This window comes from Trichomycterus rosablanca, chromosome 6 (assembly GCF_030014385.1).
Source record: "Trichomycterus rosablanca isolate fTriRos1 chromosome 6, fTriRos1.hap1, whole genome shotgun sequence".
Classification (NCBI taxonomy): Eukaryota; Metazoa; Chordata; class Actinopteri; order Siluriformes; family Trichomycteridae; genus Trichomycterus; species Trichomycterus rosablanca.
The window spans coordinates 41468665-41487483 of NC_085993.1; the positions used below are offsets into that span (position 1 = coordinate 41468665).

At 38.9% G+C, this 18819-nt stretch overlaps 1 protein-coding gene across 3 annotated transcripts in view; it reads left to right on the forward strand.

Annotated features, from left to right (window-relative positions):
- fancd2 (FA complementation group D2) overlaps nt 1–18152 on the forward strand; it is a 36054-nt gene extending 17902 nt beyond the window's left edge. The window contains exons 25-44 of one of the 3 annotated variants that reach the window (XM_062997855.1): nt 376–491; nt 616–724; nt 1813–1917; nt 2181–2281; nt 2965–3111; nt 3291–3407; nt 4463–4591; nt 4680–4798; nt 5116–5226; nt 6008–6141; nt 6427–6526; nt 8199–8321; nt 8424–8517; nt 8651–8722; nt 14874–14912; nt 14991–15065; nt 15240–15314; nt 15719–15865; nt 17639–17737; nt 17825–18152. In XM_062997855.1, coding sequence (XP_062853925.1) covers nt 376–491; nt 616–724; nt 1813–1917; nt 2181–2281; nt 2965–3111; nt 3291–3407; nt 4463–4591; nt 4680–4798; nt 5116–5226; nt 6008–6141; nt 6427–6526; nt 8199–8321; nt 8424–8517; nt 8651–8722; nt 14874–14912; nt 14991–15065; nt 15240–15314; nt 15719–15865; nt 17639–17737; nt 17825–17893 — 2081 coding nt within the window. In that variant the 3' untranslated portion in view covers nt 17894–18152. Of the gene's footprint in view, nt 1–375; nt 492–615; nt 725–1812; nt 1918–2180; nt 2282–2964; nt 3112–3290; nt 3408–4462; nt 4592–4679; nt 4799–5115; nt 5227–6007; nt 6142–6426; nt 6527–8198; nt 8322–8423; nt 8518–8650; nt 8723–14873; nt 14913–14990; nt 15066–15239; nt 15315–15718; nt 15866–17638; nt 17738–17824 lie in introns of those variants that run through there. The other 2 variants (XM_062997856.1, XM_062997857.1) reach the window with 2 other exon arrangements.
- The last annotated feature ends 667 nt before the right edge of the window (nt 18153–18819 follow it).

The following is an 18819-nucleotide window of genomic DNA, read 5'->3' on the forward strand; positions in this document are numbered from 1 at the left end:
GTTGACATGGTAAACACAACTGTGGTTTTGATCCTCAGGGTTTGATCCTCACCTAGTTTTTTCTTTTTTATTTGCATGTTTTCTTCTACCTTGCAAAACATGCCAGCTAAAGTTGTATGAATAAGCTGCATTTATTCTAAACCATCTCATTTTCATGATCTGCTTACATTTGTCCAGCATTATACCAAATTGGAGCCAAATAATTCACAGTATTAATTTTAGTCTGATTCTCATGAGGCAGTTTGGAGCCCTCTCCAGAATATTCCTGGCTTGTGCCCAGTGTTTCTCTGCTGTGACTCTGACCAGGATGTTGATGAATATCTGTTGTAATGTCTATTTAAATTAAACTAATGATTTTTGACCCCCCCTACGCAGGCTGTCCATTGATCCTGACAGATATGGGAGTGGTGGAGAAGGTGGACAGTTTGTCTAAATCAGAGCGAGAGTTTCTCTGCTCTTTGCTCTTCTACACCATCAACTGGTTCAGAGAGGTAAGTGCAAGTACTTTATAGACAAGGCAAGATGTTCACGGCGATTGAAGCCTGATGTACTGCTCATTTATTTGGCTAATGTAAGAATAATGTACATTTCTGAGTGCATGTTGTGTGTATCTAGGTGGTTAATGCATTTTGCAAGTTGAAAGACCCTGAGTTGAAGGTGAAGGTTATAACCCGTATTCAAAACATCACCTATCTGCAGACTTTGTTGGAGACGTGCTTGGCAGGTACCAAATCAGTCATACAGTAAACATCAACATTACATAGAGATTTTAATCTGGATCTCAGCTTTGTTGGGCTAGCTTAATAGACCGCTGAGCCACCTGAGCGCCTTTAAAAGACAACATCACAGTTTTAAACATTTACATTTACGGCATTTTGCAGACACATTTGTCCAAAGGTAGTCTGACACATTACAGCATAAACTAAAAAGCCAAAATCTTAGGACCACCCACCTAATATGCTATCAAAACAGCTCTGACCCAGAGACATTGTGTTGTGTGTCTGTGTCAGCACCCAGCCCACTGATAGCAGAGTTGAGATTCAAACTCGAGAGCTTGAGACTCTCAGCACAGGTAATTAATCCAATATTTAATAATATTTGATAAATCCCTGATCGAAATACAAATTGCTGGGCACATTATTGAGCTGTGGTCCTTATGATTTGGCTGATTGTTGGTGTTACAAAATCCCCTTAAAAGTACAGACACAAACAAACTACCTCATTAGGTTTACAAACCTTTCTTGGCAGCATTTGCCATTTAGAAACGTTTTGTTCCTCGGCAGCTGAACGTTATGTCAGCGGGGTATCCATGATTGCATGGAAAACCTTCTAAAGGAAATTACTAGAGCCAGTAATAGCCTCACATGGCATAGAACAGCCAACAAATATCAAACAGTCTTACAGGAATAGGTTTCCTGATTATACTCCCATAATCCAGAATAAGTATGCCCCATATGTACAACAAAACTCATTTAAGTGGTTTGATGAAAATTATCAGTAGAAGGAATGACTATGTGGTTGCTTAGTGGGTAAGGTACTGGACTAGTGATCAGAAGGCTATTGGGTTAATTCCTCTATCAACAAGCTACAATTGTTGGGCCCTGAGCCCCTAACCCTGAATTGCTTGTATGGTATTTATAATTGTAAGTTGCTTTGGATAAAAGCTTTTCTAAATGCTATAAATGTAAATGAGCTGGTTATAAGTGTATACTTGTAGGTTTTTGTTATTTTGTCTATTCCTTGTATGTATTTTTCTCAGGAGTAGATGAGTAGAGCTTTGCTGAATTCTAACAGCTTGTGTATGTGTTTCAGCCAGCCCTGGTTACACTCCTCCCCTGGCTAATTTCGACTATGACAGTACAGAAGTTACAGCTCCTGCTACATCTGCTGCCACTGCTGCCAAAAAAGCAAAGAAAGGTACAGATATGCCTAAGAAGCCATGAGCATGATTATTTCTATTTTGCTGTTTTGGGTAAACCCGGGGGTCTAATCATTGTACTCAGTGTTCTAGTTCTCAGACCTAGGCTTTATTAAAGCACAAATCAGTTAGGTGATTGTTCTAAATTCAGGTTTGCTGTAGAAAGTGAATCTAGGAAAATATTATTGTATTATTTTAAAATATAACAATGATCTATCTGGTCTGGATAATTATGTTGCATTGGTGTAATGGTGTGTTTTAGGGTCAGCTGGGAAGAAAAGAAAAGCCTCGACCAGTAAGAATACTTCGGCAGACGGCTCGGAGCTGGAGGAGGCCACAAAGGCAGAGGAGTCTCAGGCACAGGCAAGTAGTACCCATTCTGTATACACAAACCCACAGGCTAAAAGCCTTCAAATCTACCTGAACTAAATCAGTATTCTTTTAAAAAGCCTCAACATATAAGTTTGATGTAATCCCTACTGAATTTATGGATGTAGAAGTAGCATCTAATGTCTACATTGTACAGTACAATGTATGGCATTAGTTTATCAATTCCTCAGTCATGTCTATTTAATCATCAACTGTTCCTTTTATATATACACCAAAAAGAATTCTACACAAAAGCATTTGCCGTATTGTGCGTGAACTTGGGTGGTATAAAAGTAAGAGCTACGCCTGTGTTCTTGGAGTTCGAATGCTGTGCTGGACTCACAAATACAGAAAGCCATTGAACCTAGCCATTCGGCGGACACAAATTAGTGCACCCTAATACCAGCCCTAAGCCTGCATAAATGGGAGGGTTGTGTCAGGAGGGGCATTCGGCTTAAAAACTGCCCGTGGCAAAGTTTAGATATTGCTATGCGCCTTTTGTAAGCAGCTTGGCTCCTGCAATTACACCACACAATAATAATAATAATAATAACAATACGAAGAAAAAGAAAAAAGTGGGTCAGTGTATATTACACAGAGAAGTGAATTCACCTTTACAGAGCAAAAAAGTATTTTAATTAGGAAACTATGGATGCTGAGCTATGCTTGTTTTGTAGCAGGACCATCCAGAGAAGGAGACCAAGGTGGGGGCCAGTCTGTCCTCTTACTGGGCATTCTTTAGGGAACTGGACATAGAGCTACTGAATGTGCTGCAGTGTGGCCTCCTCTCCAGATCACTGCTGGACACAGAGCTCCACAGCAAGGTTCACAAAATGTTTTGTTTTATTATTTCTTCTGACATGTTTTATGTGTGTACACATTGATCATCTGTTGTATATTATTACAATGTGAGCAAATGCAATAAATACTAGAACAAATACACTGAGAGTGTAGAGCTTATATTTAAATATTATATTCTACGTTGGATGTCTGTTGTGTGAAGATGACAGAGGAAGTGCAGCTGGGTCCTGCTGAGTTGGTGTTTCTGCTGGAGGACATGTGGCGTAAACTGGATTTCAGTCTGGCTTCTGCCCCAGTCAAGAAAGCTCCATTTTTAAAAGTAAACACACACAAACACACACACACAAGACCTGCTAATTAAGCACTATTGGAAAACACCAAATTACCCAATTAAGCAATTGCTTTCTAATTTATATTGGTCTATGTATACATTTATGCAACAATGCAAGCCATTGAAGGTTAAAGGCCCAACAGAAGCAACTAGGCAGTGGTGGGATTTGAATCAGTGACCTTCTGATCACTAGTCCAGTACCTTAACTACTTAAATACCTGTTCATCAACAGCACTAATTTTAAGGAGCTGAGCCCAATACCCCATTGAATCCACCCTAGTGGTGCTATCGGCCAGTCGGGGAATGGGCAAGGTCCCTAATGGACTGGTGTCCTGTCTGGGGTGTGTCACACCCACTACTCTGTGTGACACCCACTACTGTGCCCCATTAATTTGTTGTTATATAAAGATACAATTACATTCAAGAATGAATTTTATAACATAGGACTAAATAATTTAAACATTTGGCAATTTTTTACATTATAGTATTTTGAAACCATTGTAAAAATAAATCTGATGTGTTTTAGGGATTATCCTTATTTCCAAGTCCATTTCCGAAGTGAATTATTAACTGCTAAGCTGTCGCACATAGATTTTTGGGAAGGCTTAGTTTAAATAAGCTTTAAAAGTAGTGTCCCTGGGTTCAAATGGAATGTGGGAAAATGGTCACATTTGTTTTATCATGATTGTCAGGTTAAAAGGCTTGTTGTGGCTTAAAATCTTAGTTTATTAGTGATTCAGATGCACTTTTATATTATTTTAAAATGCCAACATTTATTTATTAATAAATAAGCGTGTCTAGCGTAAACTTAAGAGCTATGTGGATGGTAACAGCAGTCCCTAAGTCCCAAGTTGTCGAATCCCAGGCTCATGGCGTTACGTGAACCTAGCCATTGGCCGGCCACACATTAGGGCACCTTTAGTGTCAGCCACAAGCCTGTATAAATAGTAGGGTTGAATCAGGAAGGGAACCGGCGTGCTTCTTTGTTTAATGCTACAGTTCTTTGTTATTGACTTATTCTTGTTTTTGACTGTGCTGTGCAGGCGAAGGCAGACAAAGCAGTGGGCTTCTCTCACCTGCAGCAAAAGAGCTCTAAAGATGTCGCCGCTCTCTGTATTCAGCTGCTACCAACACTGTGCACACACTTGGAGAACTGCCACAACCACTTTCAGGTACACATACTGTAGGCCAGTTTTGGTCTTGCTTTGGGTTTTTTAAGCATACTTTGGTATTCCAATGTGTGTGTGTTTCTTTTTATAGACTCAACTGAATGAGAATCAGGGCGTAGTGGATACTCTGGGTGTGGATGTGAAAGAGCAGCAGCTCATGTGCTCGGTTTATCAACTCCTGCTGCAGGTGTTGCATGTGACCTTTAGCTGGTGAGAACACTCACAGCCATCCCACATACTGCTTATAGTCAAGTCCAGTGGATGCTACACCAAGCGTTCTTTTTCTTTTTACGTCGAGGGCTTTTTACGTTGTGTACCCACAAGCAAGAAACAAAAACATTTTTTAGGTCATTATTGCCACCGATATTATTAGTTGGCATCACAGCAGTATATCTATTTCTAGAATTTTAAAGGAAAGGGTCTTTTGTTGATATTTTTATCTTTAATGTTAGCATTTATTATACTGTTTTTTGATGTTAAAGCCACTAGACTACGTGAGTTTATAATGTAATGCATTGTCTCCTTAGGTCTGGCTTTTCCCAACCAGGGCAGAGGGCTCTGTTAAAGAAAGCACTGGGTGCGTTAGCCAGCCGATTGAAGGAGGAAGACACTGATCTAACCCTGGAGCAGCTTGTTAAGTAGGAGCAACACACAAACACATTTAATTTTTATCCACCGGTCAGGGTCGCTGCAGGTCATGTACCACCGGGAAAAACCAGACACAAGGCAGGAAAACCCTGGATAGGGCGCCAATCTATTGCAGGGCTTTGGCCACCCAGACCTCAGACATAACCAATCATTGCTGTGTAGACGCCTGGCTGGCTGATAGTGCTTGTGAGATTCAAGCCTGGATCATAGCAGTGGAGAACTAGTGTAATAAACTGCTGCCTCATACACAAGATATAAGATTAAAAAACATTAGATGTGCACAATCAATATCAGCCAAGATCATTTATTAGTTTATCTTTATTAATCAGTAAATCCTCTTAATTTGTGGTGGGTCAGTTTATCTTGGGTGCATCAAAATGTCAGAAATGTATTATTTGATGTAATTAACAGCAGTTTATGTAAACAGGTAAATAATATTTTATTTAGAAATTAACAAAGAGATCCGGGTTCAAATATCAGCAGTGCTATCGGCCAGCCAGGCATCTACATGGACATGATTAGCTATGTGGCCAAAGCCCTGGGATAGATCGTCACCCTGTCCAGGGTGTTCCTGCATTGCGCTCAGTGTTTCCTGGTAAAACCAGACCTGCTGCAAATTAATTTGGATTTGTAATAAGATAAAGATTTTTTATGAACATTGCCGATCTGTCATCTGTGTCATCATTGCAAAGAACTTTATAACAATAATTGAATTACCTGAGATTATCCTTGAATAACTACAGTTGTGTGTGTGTGTTTATTTGCCTGTAGACAAAGTTTTCAGTACCTGCAAAATTTCCGCAGTACTGTGCCCAGTCTAAGCACAGCTTTAATCCTGGTTCAGCTGCTCACTGTGCTCAGTCAGTATGGAGGATCCGACCACAGCTTGTACAAAGAACACACCGGTCAGTCAGCCTGCAAGCATGTTTAACATTTTTATTGATTTACAAACATTTTATTCCTTGATATTTTAAATGAAGCTGTTACATCAAGTTATATTACTGAAAAAGAAAGGAGCTCGGACAGTGGTGGCGTAGTGGTTATGTTACTGAGATATTGATTGGAATATTTAGACTTGAGCAGCACAGAGTAGCGGTGTCACCTCACAGCAAGAAGGGCTTGGTTTCATTCAGCCCAACTGCTTAAACTGTATACATCACAGTTGTAAGTTATGTAATGTTTTCTTACAGCATCCTTAGCAAAGCATTTCCTTTGTCAGGAGTGGGTTATGGTGGTTGGAGCGAAGGAACGTGGAAATAAACACAATGATGCTCTCCAGAGTCTCCTCAGGTAATCCAATGTTCTTTAATATTGAATAAAAAAATTTGTTCTGCAGTGTAATACGCTATCCCACCACGGCCGAGACCCTATTCCTGAGTTCGAATCTCTGCGGTGGCCGTATTCAGGGAGAGCAAGGTGGGATGGAGAATCAAATTGTTGTTGTGGTGAAGGCAAGGCAAGGCAAGGCAAGGCAAGTTTATTTGTATAGCACCTTTCATACACAGTGGCAATTCAAAGTGCTTTACATAAGGAAAAATTAAAAATTAAAAGCATTAAAACATTCCTGAGATCTAGAACCTCAGAAAGACTTCTTGCAAACATTTAGTTACAATTAAAAACATGAAATTCAAACAAGAGAGATAAAAACTCTTGAAAAATTAAAAGAAAATATTGTAAAATATACCCTACAATTTGGTAAATACGAAATTAAAACAAGAGAAATAAGCAAATAAAACATAAAAACTAAAAGAAAATATAGTAAAATATACCTTACAGTTTAGAGAATATGGAATTAAAACAAGACTAAAAGAAATATGGTAAAATGAGGGTAATAGTAAAAATATCGAGCTCAATCATAGGCACAAGAAAAAAGAAAAGTTTTTAACCTGGATTTAAAGATTTCTATGTTTGAGGAACATCTAATATCTCCTGGCAGTCTGTTCCAGTTATATGCAGCCCAACAACTAAATGCTGCTTCACCATGTTTAGTTTGGACTCTGGGCTCTACTAGCTGACCTGAGTCCATGGATCTAAGAGATCTACTGGGTTTATATTCTCTGAACATTTCTGAGATGTATTCTGGGCCGAACCCATTCAGTGATTTATAGACCAGTAGCAGCACTGTAAATTCTATTCTGTAACTAACCGGAAGCCAGTGTAGAGATTTTAGAACTGGAGTGATGTGCTCAGTTCTCTTTGTCTTGGTTAAAACTCTTGCAGCAGCGTTCTGAATGAGCTGTAACTGTTTAATGGTCTTTTTGGGAAGTCCAGTTAAGAGACCATTACAATAGTCCACCCTACTGGAGATAAAAGCATGGATCAGCTTCTCTAGGTCTTGTTGGCACACTAGACCCTTGATTTTGGCTATATTTCTAAGACGGTAGAAGGCTGTTTTGGTGATGGTTTTAATATGGCTGGTGAATGTAAGATCTGAGTCTATTAGAACGCCAAGATTTCGGACTTGGTCTTTGGTTTTTAGAGCCCGGGAACTGAGGTGTTCAATGACACTAGACCTCTTTTCTTTGTTGCCAAACACGACAAACACTACTCTCTCTGTGAAGGACTACAGAGAGAGTAGTGTGATCCTTATACAGGGTAAACATGTGGCAGGTGCTGTGTGCCAGTCTGTGGCACTCCTTTTCCAGTAAGGTTGTCGTGTAACAGGGTATTTGAGTATATCTAAATTGGGACAGTATGAAAAAAGGGGGGGGGGGGGGGTATTATGATATGAATAGAATATTTTGGGGTCTTCTGCTGTTGTAGCTCATCTGCCTCAAGGTTTGACCTGTTTTGCATTCTCTGCTGTCTGAAAGAATGTCAGATTGAATCTGCCTGGCCGTTTGTCTCTGTCCTTTCTCTTTAACAAGACATTCCTATTTACAGAACTGTTGCTCACTGGGTGTTTCATGACACACTTAATCGTGAGGTGACCAAACATTCCCACCCCTCTGTCTTTCTCTAGTATTTATTTAGAGCGCACAAATGATGTGTTGAAGGCAGTGGAGGAGATTGCAGGAGAGGGCATTTCCGAGCTGATAAATGCACCTAAAGATGCTTGCTCCCGCAGCTGGCGCACACTTAACAGGTATGACACATTTTCACACACCTTTTACGGATTGTTGCGGTAGTGTTGCGGTAAATGTTCCGGATTGTTGAAGTGAACTAAAAGCCGACAGGATTTTTGCAGGCAAACCTTCCTGGTGTATTATAAAGCAATGCTTGCTGAACTGGACAAGTGTGTGCGGAAGATGCCTCCTGGAACACGGACAGACAGTAGAGAGGTGTGTGGGTGTGTTTAAGCTATTGCACATGCATGTCAAGTAGAAAAAAGCAGAAGTGGGAAATCAGCCTAAAAGTTTATGTTTCAGTATTTAATGCTATTAATGTGTTTTTTTTTCTTCTGGTAATTTACAGGTTCAGAGTGAGAAACTCCTTAAGTGGAACTTGGCAGTACGGGACTACCATATTCTTATCAACCTTGTAAAGGTATCGGCGCTACTGGTTTTTAAATCAGTTCGATATTTTTTTTAGGTTTTATCAGCTTTTTGGAGGTACAATGGTACCTTGTAACTCAACGTCCCCTAAACTCAAAATCTTTGAAACTCATGCCCTTCGTTGAGAAATTTGTACCCTTAAACTCAACGTTTCCTTTAAACTCAACGTGTTCATTTAGTTTTTAAAAAAATTAACAATGAACAGTTGCTTTGTTCAGCGCTCGGCTTGATCAGTGCGGTAATACGTCATCAAAGTGTGCATATGAGACGAATCTACATTTGTGTGGAATAACCGTGAAATCCGCTCTGAATGCTCCACATATATCTGTGTTTAGCTGTATTTTCCTCAATGTTTCACTTTTAAACTTGTGTTACAGCTGGGGTTCTGAGAATTTGTGAGAACCAGCTTTTTATTTCAGTGTTTTTATATTATATTTGTGTTATTTTCAGTGTATAAGTGTCAAAAACAACCCCATTATTTTACATTAGCCTACAATATATGCAAGTCCACAGGACCATGGAACGCATTAACAGGTTTCCCATACGTCCTTATGGGAAAAAATGCCTTGAAACTCAACGCCTCTTAAACTCAGCGCCAGTCCCAGAACCAATTGACGTTGAGTTTCAAGGTACCACTGTATTTGTATTTAATTTGTCCTTGTAGTCAATTTGTCATTATATTCTGTCAGCAAACGAAGAAGCATGGGTGGTGTTAATGAAATTTTTTTTTTCCATGTTTATGGGCAAAATGTTTATTTGACCATATTATTTAGATATTTATTCATTCAAACACGGGTTCAATGTCAAAATAGGTATACTAAATAGTTACATCACTCATGGTGGTGTATTAAAATGACATTTTTTTTGTATCATGGCTTGCTGTATACAAATTCAAATGAATGGCACAGTAGTAGCCTAGTGGGTGGAACTCTCAGAATATTGTGGGTTCTTATCCCGGATCTGCCAAGCAGCCACTATTGGGCCAGTGAGAACGGCCCTTAACCCTACGGCATTCCAGGAGCACCATACAGTGACCTCTACCCTGTGCTCTGACCCCAGCTTTTTTTTTTTTTTTTTTGCACATATGAACACAAGAAGAAAGAAAACTTAATGATACCAAAAAAAAAAAAAAAAAGAATGTGCAGGGAAAGTAAAAAAAGCCGAATGGGCTTATATAAACAAACTTTCCCTCAAGACAAAAATATATACACATACATATATATACATACATACAGTGTATCACAAAAGTGAGTACACCCCTCACATTTCTGCAAATATTTCATTATATCTTTTCATGGGACAACACTATAGACATGAAACTTGGATATAACTTAGAGTAGTCAGTGTACAGCTTGTATAGCAGTGTAGATTTACTGTCTTCTGAAAATAACTCAACACACAGCCATTAATGTCTAAATAGCTGGCAACATAAGTGAGTACACCCCACAGTGAACATGTCCAAATTGTGCCCAAATGTGTCGTTGTCCCTCCCTGGTGTCATGTGTCAAGGTCCCAGGTGTAAATGGGGAGCAGGGCTGTTTAATTTGGTATTTTGGGTACAATTCTCTCATACTGGCCACTGGATATTCAACATGGCACCTCATGGCAAAGAACTCTCTGAGGATGTGAGAAATAGAATTGTTGCTCTCCACAAAGATGGCCTGGGCTATAAGAAGATTGCTAACACCCTGAAACTGAGCTACAGCATGGTGGCCAAGGTCATACAGCGGTTTTCCAGGACAGGTTCCACTCGGAACAGGCTTCGCCAGGGTCGACCAAAGAAGTCGAGTCCACGTGTTCGGCGTCATATCCAGAGGTTGGCTTTAAAAAATAGACACATGAGTGCTGCCAGCATTGCTGCAGAGGTTGAAGACGTGGGAGGTCAGCCTGTCAGTGCTCAGACCATACGCCGCACACTGCATCAACTCGGTCTGCATGGTCGTCATCCCAGAAGGAAGCTGACGCACAAGAAAGCCCGCAAACAGTTTGCTGAAGACAAGCAGTCCAAGAACATGGATTACTGGAATGCCCTGTGGTCTGACGAGACCAAGATAAACTTGTTTGGCTCAGATGGTGTCCAGCATGTGTGGCGGCGCCCTGGTGAGAAGTACCAAGACAACTGTATCTTGCCTACAGTCAAGCATGGTGGTGGTAGCATCATGGTCTTGGGCTGCATGAGTGTTGCTGGCACTGGGGAGCTGCGGTTCATTGAGGGAAACATGAATTCCAACATGTACTGTGACATTCTGAAACAGAGCATGATCCCCTCCCTTCGAAAACTGGGCCTCATGGCAGTTTTCCAACAGGATAACGACCCCAAACACAACCTCCAAGATGACAACTGCCTTGCTGAGGAAGCTGAAGGCAAAGGTGATGGACTAAACCCAATTGAGCACCTGTGGCGCATCCTCAAGTGGAAGGTGGAGGAGTTCAAGGTGTCTAACATCCACCAGCTCCGTGATGTCATCATGGAGGAGTGGAAGAGGATTCCAGTAGCAACCTGTGCAGCTCTGGTGAATTCCATGCCCAGGAGGGTTAAGGCAGTGCTGGATAATAATGGTGGTCACACAAAATATTGACACTTTGGGCACAATTTGGACATGTTCACTGTGGGGTGTACTCACTTATGTTGCCAGCCATTTAGACATTAATGGCTGTGTGTTGAGTTATTTTCAGAAGACAGTAAATCTACACTGCTATACAAGTTGTACACTGACTACTCTAAGTTATATCCAAGTTTTATTTCTATAGTGTTGTCCCATGAAAAGATATAATGAAATATTTGCAGAAATGTGAGGGGTGTACTCACTTTTGTGATACACTGTACATACACACACACATACACACATATATACATACATATATACATACACACATATATATATATATATATATATATATACATATACATATACAGGGGTTGGACAAAATAACTGAAACACCTGTCATTTTAGTGTGGTAGGTTTCATGGCTAAATTGGACCAGTCTGGTGGCCAATCTTCATTAATTGCACATTGCACCAGTAAAAGCAGAGTGTGAAGCTTCAATTAGCAGGGTAAGAGCACAGTTTTGCTCAAAATATTGCAATGCACACAACATTATGGGTGACATACCAGAGTTCAAAAGAGGACAAATTGTTGGTGCACGTCTTGCTGGCGCATCTGTGACCAAGACAGCAAGTCTTTGTGATGTATCAAGAGCCACGGTATCCAGGGTAATGTCAGCATACCACCAAGAAGGACAAACCACATCCAACAGGATTAACTGTGGACGCAAGAGGAAGCTGTCTGAAAGGAATGTTCGGGTGCTAACCCGGATTGTATCCAAAAAACATAAAACCACGGCTGCCCAAATCACGGCAGAATTAAACGTGCACCTCAACTCTCCTGTTTCCACCAGAACTGTCCGTCGGGAGCTCCACAGGGTCAATATACTCGGCCGGGCTGCTATAGCCAAACCTTTGGTCACTCGTGCCAATGCCAAACGTCGGTTTCAATGGTGCAAGGAGCGCAAATCTTGGGCTGTGGACAATGTGAAACATGTATTAATCTCTGATGAGTCCACCTTTACTGTTTTCCCCACATCTGGGAGAGTTACGGTGTGGAGAAGCCCCAAAGAAGTGTACCACCCAGACTGTTGCATGCCCAGAGTGAAGCATGGGGGTGGATCAGTGATGGTTTGGGCTGCCATATCATGGCATTCCCTTGGCCCAATACTTGTGCTAGATGGGCGCGTCACTGCCAAGGACTACCGAACCATTCTGGAGGACCATGTGCATCCAATGCATATACTGTATATATACACGCATACATATACACACATACACATACATACATAAAAAAAGGAACAAAATATATACAAATATGTATACACACACGCACACATACATGTATATAAAACACTCCAATCAATAGTGACAGTGCTTAAATTACATAACTACGAAACATAAAAACAAACAACAGAATAAGAAATAAAATAACTTGTATATAATATTCATGTCACACTTTAGAATGTCAGTGATAAAAAATGGGCTTTAAGCTGTTTTTTTAGGTTACTGATATTATTACATTCATTTAGATGAGGTGGTAGGTTATTCCAAATTATAGGTCCTCGGTAAGAGATGGCAAACTGACCTAGTGAAGTCCTAAAGTATGCTGTATGAAGGTTATTAGATGACCTTGTGGAGTAATGGTGAACTTGAGAATTGTAATGAAAGCTATTTTCAAAACAATCAGGCAGAAGATCATGTAAATAAGAGTAGATAAACAGACATATCTGAATTTGGTTAATTTCATAAACATTCAATATCTGTAGATTCTGAAAAAGAGGTCGAGAATTTGAATGATAATTTGATGTAGAGATCATCCTAACAAAACGTTTCTGAAGTACATGTAAACAGGTAATATTACTTTTGAATGTACTAGCCCAGATAATATTACAGTAGGAAAGATATGGATAGATCATTGTATAATACAAATTGATGAGTGTTTTTTTTGGTAGGAGAAATTTGATTTTTCTGATGACACCAATATTTTTTGCTATTTTGTTGGCAATTAAAGAAATGTGCTCTTTCCAGCACAGTTTGTCATCTATAATAATTCCAAGAAATTTGGTACAATGGACCTGTGTTATGTTATGACCTGCCATATGCACTGCTGGAAGTACATCTATGCCCTTTTTATTTTTAGGACTAAATAGCATGTATGATGTTTTTTTTGTATTAAGTGATAATTTATTAGCTTTGAACCAATGCTCAATTTTAGATAATTCCGAATTGATGGATGATATTAATTTGTGACCATCTTCATCAGCAAACAGGATACAAAAAATATTCTTAGATGCCAAATAAAGATCATTCACATATATTAAGAACAGTAGTGGTCCAAGTATTGATCCTTGAGGAATCCCACATTTTATATATTCCAATTTAGAGCAAGTGCCCTGCCATGATACACACTGTTTTCGTTGTGATAAATAGCTTCTAAACCATTCTAATTCCATGTTATGTATTCCATAGAGTTGTAATTTCTGCAATAAAATATTGTGATTTACTGTGTCAAATGCCTTAGATAGGTCAATAAAGACCCCAATAGTTATTTCATTATTATCTAGTGCTTTTAAAATTTTCTCAGTTAATTGTACAAGTGCCATGGCAGTAGAATGCTTTTCTCGAAAGCCATATTGATGATGATATAACAGTTTGTATTTATTAAGATGACAAATGAGTTGGCTGTAAACAGCTTTTTCATACACTTTAGAAATACATGGTAAAATAGATATAGGCCTATAGTTGGAAAATACTGATGCATCATCTGATTTGTATAATGGTATTACTTTTGCCAATTTGAGCTCATCAGGAAATACCCCGCTGACTAAAGATTGGTTTATAAGATGAAGTAAAGGTTTTGCTATTGATGGAAAACACTGTTTTAATAACGCTGGCTGGAAATCATCCAAACCAGCTGCATTATTCTTAAGCTTATTTATTATATCTTTTAATTCCATTGACGTAACTGGTCGAAATTTGAAATCATTAAGTGTGGAGTGAGGATGTGGAAGTGATAATGGAGTATCTGGTATTTTATCGGCTAATAAGGGACCAACATACAAAAAAAAATCATTGAATTCTTTAGCAATGTCATGATGGCTAGTAATAATTGTATTATATTTTGAGGATTTCAACTCCTTGGCATAAGTAGTATGGGTACATTTATTAATAAGTCCATTAATGATTTGCCATGTGTGTTTCATGTTATTTTGGGCTTTTTGGAATTTGTTATGATAAAATTGCTGTTTGGCTTTTCTAAGTGTGTTATGAAGTTTATTACGATAAATTGTATATTTTCTATGCATTAAAGGGGTGGGATTTGTTAGGTAATCTCTGTAAAGCTTGTGCTTTTTCTTAATTGCTTTCTTATGTGCATTGGTGATCCAGATCTTGGATTTTCTGCTTAGCTGCTTCTCTGTAAATGTAAATGACTGACTAATTCCTAAGTTAATTTTCTCACTAAAAACAAGCTTTCAAACAAAAAGAATTTGATTGCACTGTACATGAATATGTATGTATGACAAAATGAAGTCGTTCATTCATATCTGGTCTTTTGCACACTCACCTAACTTGTGTATTTTTTTTTTTTCCAAAGATCTTTGACAGCAGATCTGTGCTCAATGTCTGTCTGAAGGTAAGCTGCATTTTATTTTGTATGACAGATAATTAAGGAAAAGCAACTGTTCATTCACAATGTGCTTCTGTCTTTCAGTATAGCAAGGTTTTCCTGGAGTCCTTCCTAAAACTGGGAATGCCTTTGCTTGATTACAGCTTTAAAAAGCACAAGGTACCCATCTTACATTTAGCTTTTGGTTGGAATGATTTAGGGTTTAATCAGCATTCAGATTATCTAAAATATTTTTATTCTGTATTACTTCTGTAACATATAATATTAGCTGTGGTAATAGTTGTGCATGGTTTTTTTTTGGTATGGTATTGACTTGGTATTTCTTTCATTCAGGAGGATGTTCAGAGTTTACTGAAGACCTTCCAGCTTAGCACCAGGCAGCTCCACCACATGTGTGGCCACTCAAAGGTAAAAAGTAACGAATCCAAAGTCCTCGTACATGCAGCACAAACACAACTAGAGGGTTGTTGAGAAACTCCAGCTATACAAAGGGGTATACAAGTACAGTATTTTCCTACAAGAAAAAAAGTTGCTTTTAGCCCTGATATGCCTTAAATCAGATTAGTGGTGTATCGATTAATCACGTTCTAGGGTTTGAATACAGGAGTAGTCGGGGGAAAAAAGCATTACATTCAGTGTTTTCAAAATCTTTAACATCATTTACCATTTAGTGTCACTGTCCCCCACTGGCTACCCATCTAGTGGTGACTTGCATTTGTTGTATTTAGGTCTACAAACTATTTGTATCGTTTTAATAACAATTTGTGCTTATGCGTTTAGCGCTTGGTGCTAAATTCCCTTTTTGTTTTTAGATTCGACAGGACACTTCGCTGACCAACCATGTGCCCGCACTAAAGAAGAGCCTGGAGCAGTTTGTGTATCGTGTAAAGGCCATGCTCACTCTTAATCAGTGCCAGGAGGCTTTTTGGCTGGGCAATTTGAAAAACAGGGATCTCAAGGTGAGCCATGTGGAACCATATAAACCAGCTGCATCTATCATTTTTTGTTAGGAGGCACCTTATTTCAGGTTTTGAAAGTTCCAGGTACAGATTGAGCAACCAATCAATGGTCCACAAACAAGTCATGGTCAAACATTGAGTCAGGTCTTTCATTGCCTGGAAACAGAATCCATTTATTAGTGGATAAATCACAGAGACAACTTATGTCTTATTTTCTATGTCTCATATAACGCAGGATGACTTCCACCGGCAAACTGGGTGCAAGGCAGAAACACCCTTGACAGGGTGTCAATACCTTGAAGGGCTGCAGCCCCCCCACCACCTTGTGTGACGCCTGACCGGCTGATAGCATTGTGGTGGGTTAGCCTAATAGAACACTGTGCCATTCAAAACTACCACTATCCCACCATTTAATAACATTAGACATCAGCAGATTTCTGACTCAGCAATTGTAGTGAAATTGGCATTGTCATGCACATTTATGTGGGGTTGTCCTAATGATTTGACTGATCAGCAAATTCATATAAATAATGTATATTTATATATAAGTTGAATAATATCAACTTAAACTATTGTAATTACTATAAAACTAACCGATCCATGTTTTATGTTATGTTTTATTATTAATTGAGAAATTTATGGCATGCAATTTTACTTATTTACCAATAGATGTCACCAGACAACATAAATACCATGTTGATGTAAATCGTGATACCCTGCATTAGAGAGCAGTGCCACTGCTTCTCATGAGAATTCAAAGGGATTTTGCAGCCAGTGAACTTCTCTAGATGCCTGATGTGAAACCTTTATTTAATGAAAGTTCACTAATTATTAAAAATGAAATGTCTCATTTATTTTTACTGGTTGAATTAATTACTTATAAAGTGTTGTCCGGTCCATTTGACATCAGGTGACCTTATAAATACGATTTCTTTTGTCCTCTGTTTGGGTCTTCAGGCTTCTTAATGGCTCATTTATTATTCCTTATAATCCATCCATCTTTACTGGTCATCTACTTCCTCTTTTACTTTCAACTCTTCCAAGCATAGTTGTCTTTTACAATGAACCGGTTCATTAAGTGCTTCAGTTTGGTTATATGGACTTCGAGTGAGAGGTTAGGGTTGATTTGTTCGAGATTGCATTTGTTTGTCTTCTTTGCCATCCAAGGTTCTTTCAAAAGCAATGATATTTTTCTGTCCTCTTTTTTATTGGACAAGTTTGGTCAATTGTTACATCTGCAGGTCTTTTCGAGTTCCTTTATTCTTGTTCTGCCAAAACTCTGTGTCATACTTTCTGTCTGCTGGATTTGCTGCATCATGTTTGCTCTAATTCATTGAGTTAAAGTTAGTCTTTCCTGTCATTACTTTTGTCCTCTTCATATTGACCTGAAGTTCCATCTTTTCACTCTGTTCTTCAGTTTTTCCAGTAAGAGTTCTGTCAGTTTGCTTCATGGTGTAGTGAAGCACAGGTAGTATTGTTTACAATGTGGAACATTGTAAACGTGGATGCTAACGGATGTCGCAAGATTACAGAGAATTACTTCAGTCTATGGAGGGGACAGAACCCAACCAGACAGCCAGGCCACTAATGCTGTCGTGGATTATTGACCACGGATGGCTACAGCCTTTAACCTACAATCTCTGCACATTAGAGCCATTGCTTCTGTTGCACCATTCAGGAGCCCACAGCTTACATAAATATATACATTTCTAATCTTGATTTGGAGAACTGTGTATACACGTGTGCTTGTAACATGTAGTGTTGTTCTTTTAGGGTGAAGAGATCCTCACACAGCGGTCTCAAGAAAGTGACGAAGATGACGAAGAGTCTTCTGAGCTACCAGATGCGCAGAATCAGGAGGAAGAGGAGGAGGTATAAAGGAACTTGCATTAATATAAGCAATATATGCTTTAAGCTAAGGTTTAAGCCTTCTAAGATCTGGTTGTTGTTTCGGACTAGGAAAGTGATGCTGAAGTTCAGGGAAATGGGCAACAGGATGAAGAGGAAGACTCGGATGTGTCAGACTGATAGTATTGTGGCTGTAAATGGACTGGTGTTTCCTGCTTACACACACACACATACACATATATATATTTTTTTTTCCAGCTTTCACATGGGTCTATACTTACTTTACAGGTTGTTGGTGGGGAAAAACTCTTTTTTAATAATCAAGTAAATTTTCATGTTCATTGTTCATTTTGTACTATTTTGAATTTTGTATTTAATCACATAACAGTAAAATTAGTTTTTCCCTCTTAAAATAATAAAAAGAAAATTATTTTTAAAAGGTGTTTTATATTTTGTTGTAACTGTGCTTCATCAGAAGTGCTTTTTAGAGCCCCCTGATGAATTGCTGCCCTGTCCAGCCTTGTGTATTCCTGCCTTGTAAGATAAGATAAGATTCCTTTATTGATCCCCATGGGGGAAATTTGAGTGTTACAGCAGCTCCAGTACAGTGTAAGTACAGTAAATACAGTAAATAAAAATAGAGTAGAATAAATTATAAAAGAAAATTATAGAAAAATTTAGCTATGCTATGCAATTACTATTATACAACAGTATGGTAATTACAACAATATAATAAAAACACTATATATACTATATGTAGATATATACATAGTATGTGTGAATAATGAAACATAGAGTCCAGGGTAGGGGGAGATCTTGAGTTATTGTAGGGGGGAGCTGGCTCATCAGTGTGAGGACAGCCTGTGTATTCTGCTATTGTTATGCAGTCTGATGGCAGTTGGCACAAAAGAACGTCTGAAGTGCTCCGTCTTGCTCTTTGGTGGAATTAGTCTACAGTATAACTGAATGAACTACCCAGCCGCCATAGTTCCTCATTGAGGGTGAGAAGGATTGTCCAGGATGGCCCTGATTTTGTCCTTTGTTCTCCTCTCACATACTACCTCCAGGCTGTCCAGCTGTAGACCCACAACAGAACTGGCTTTCCT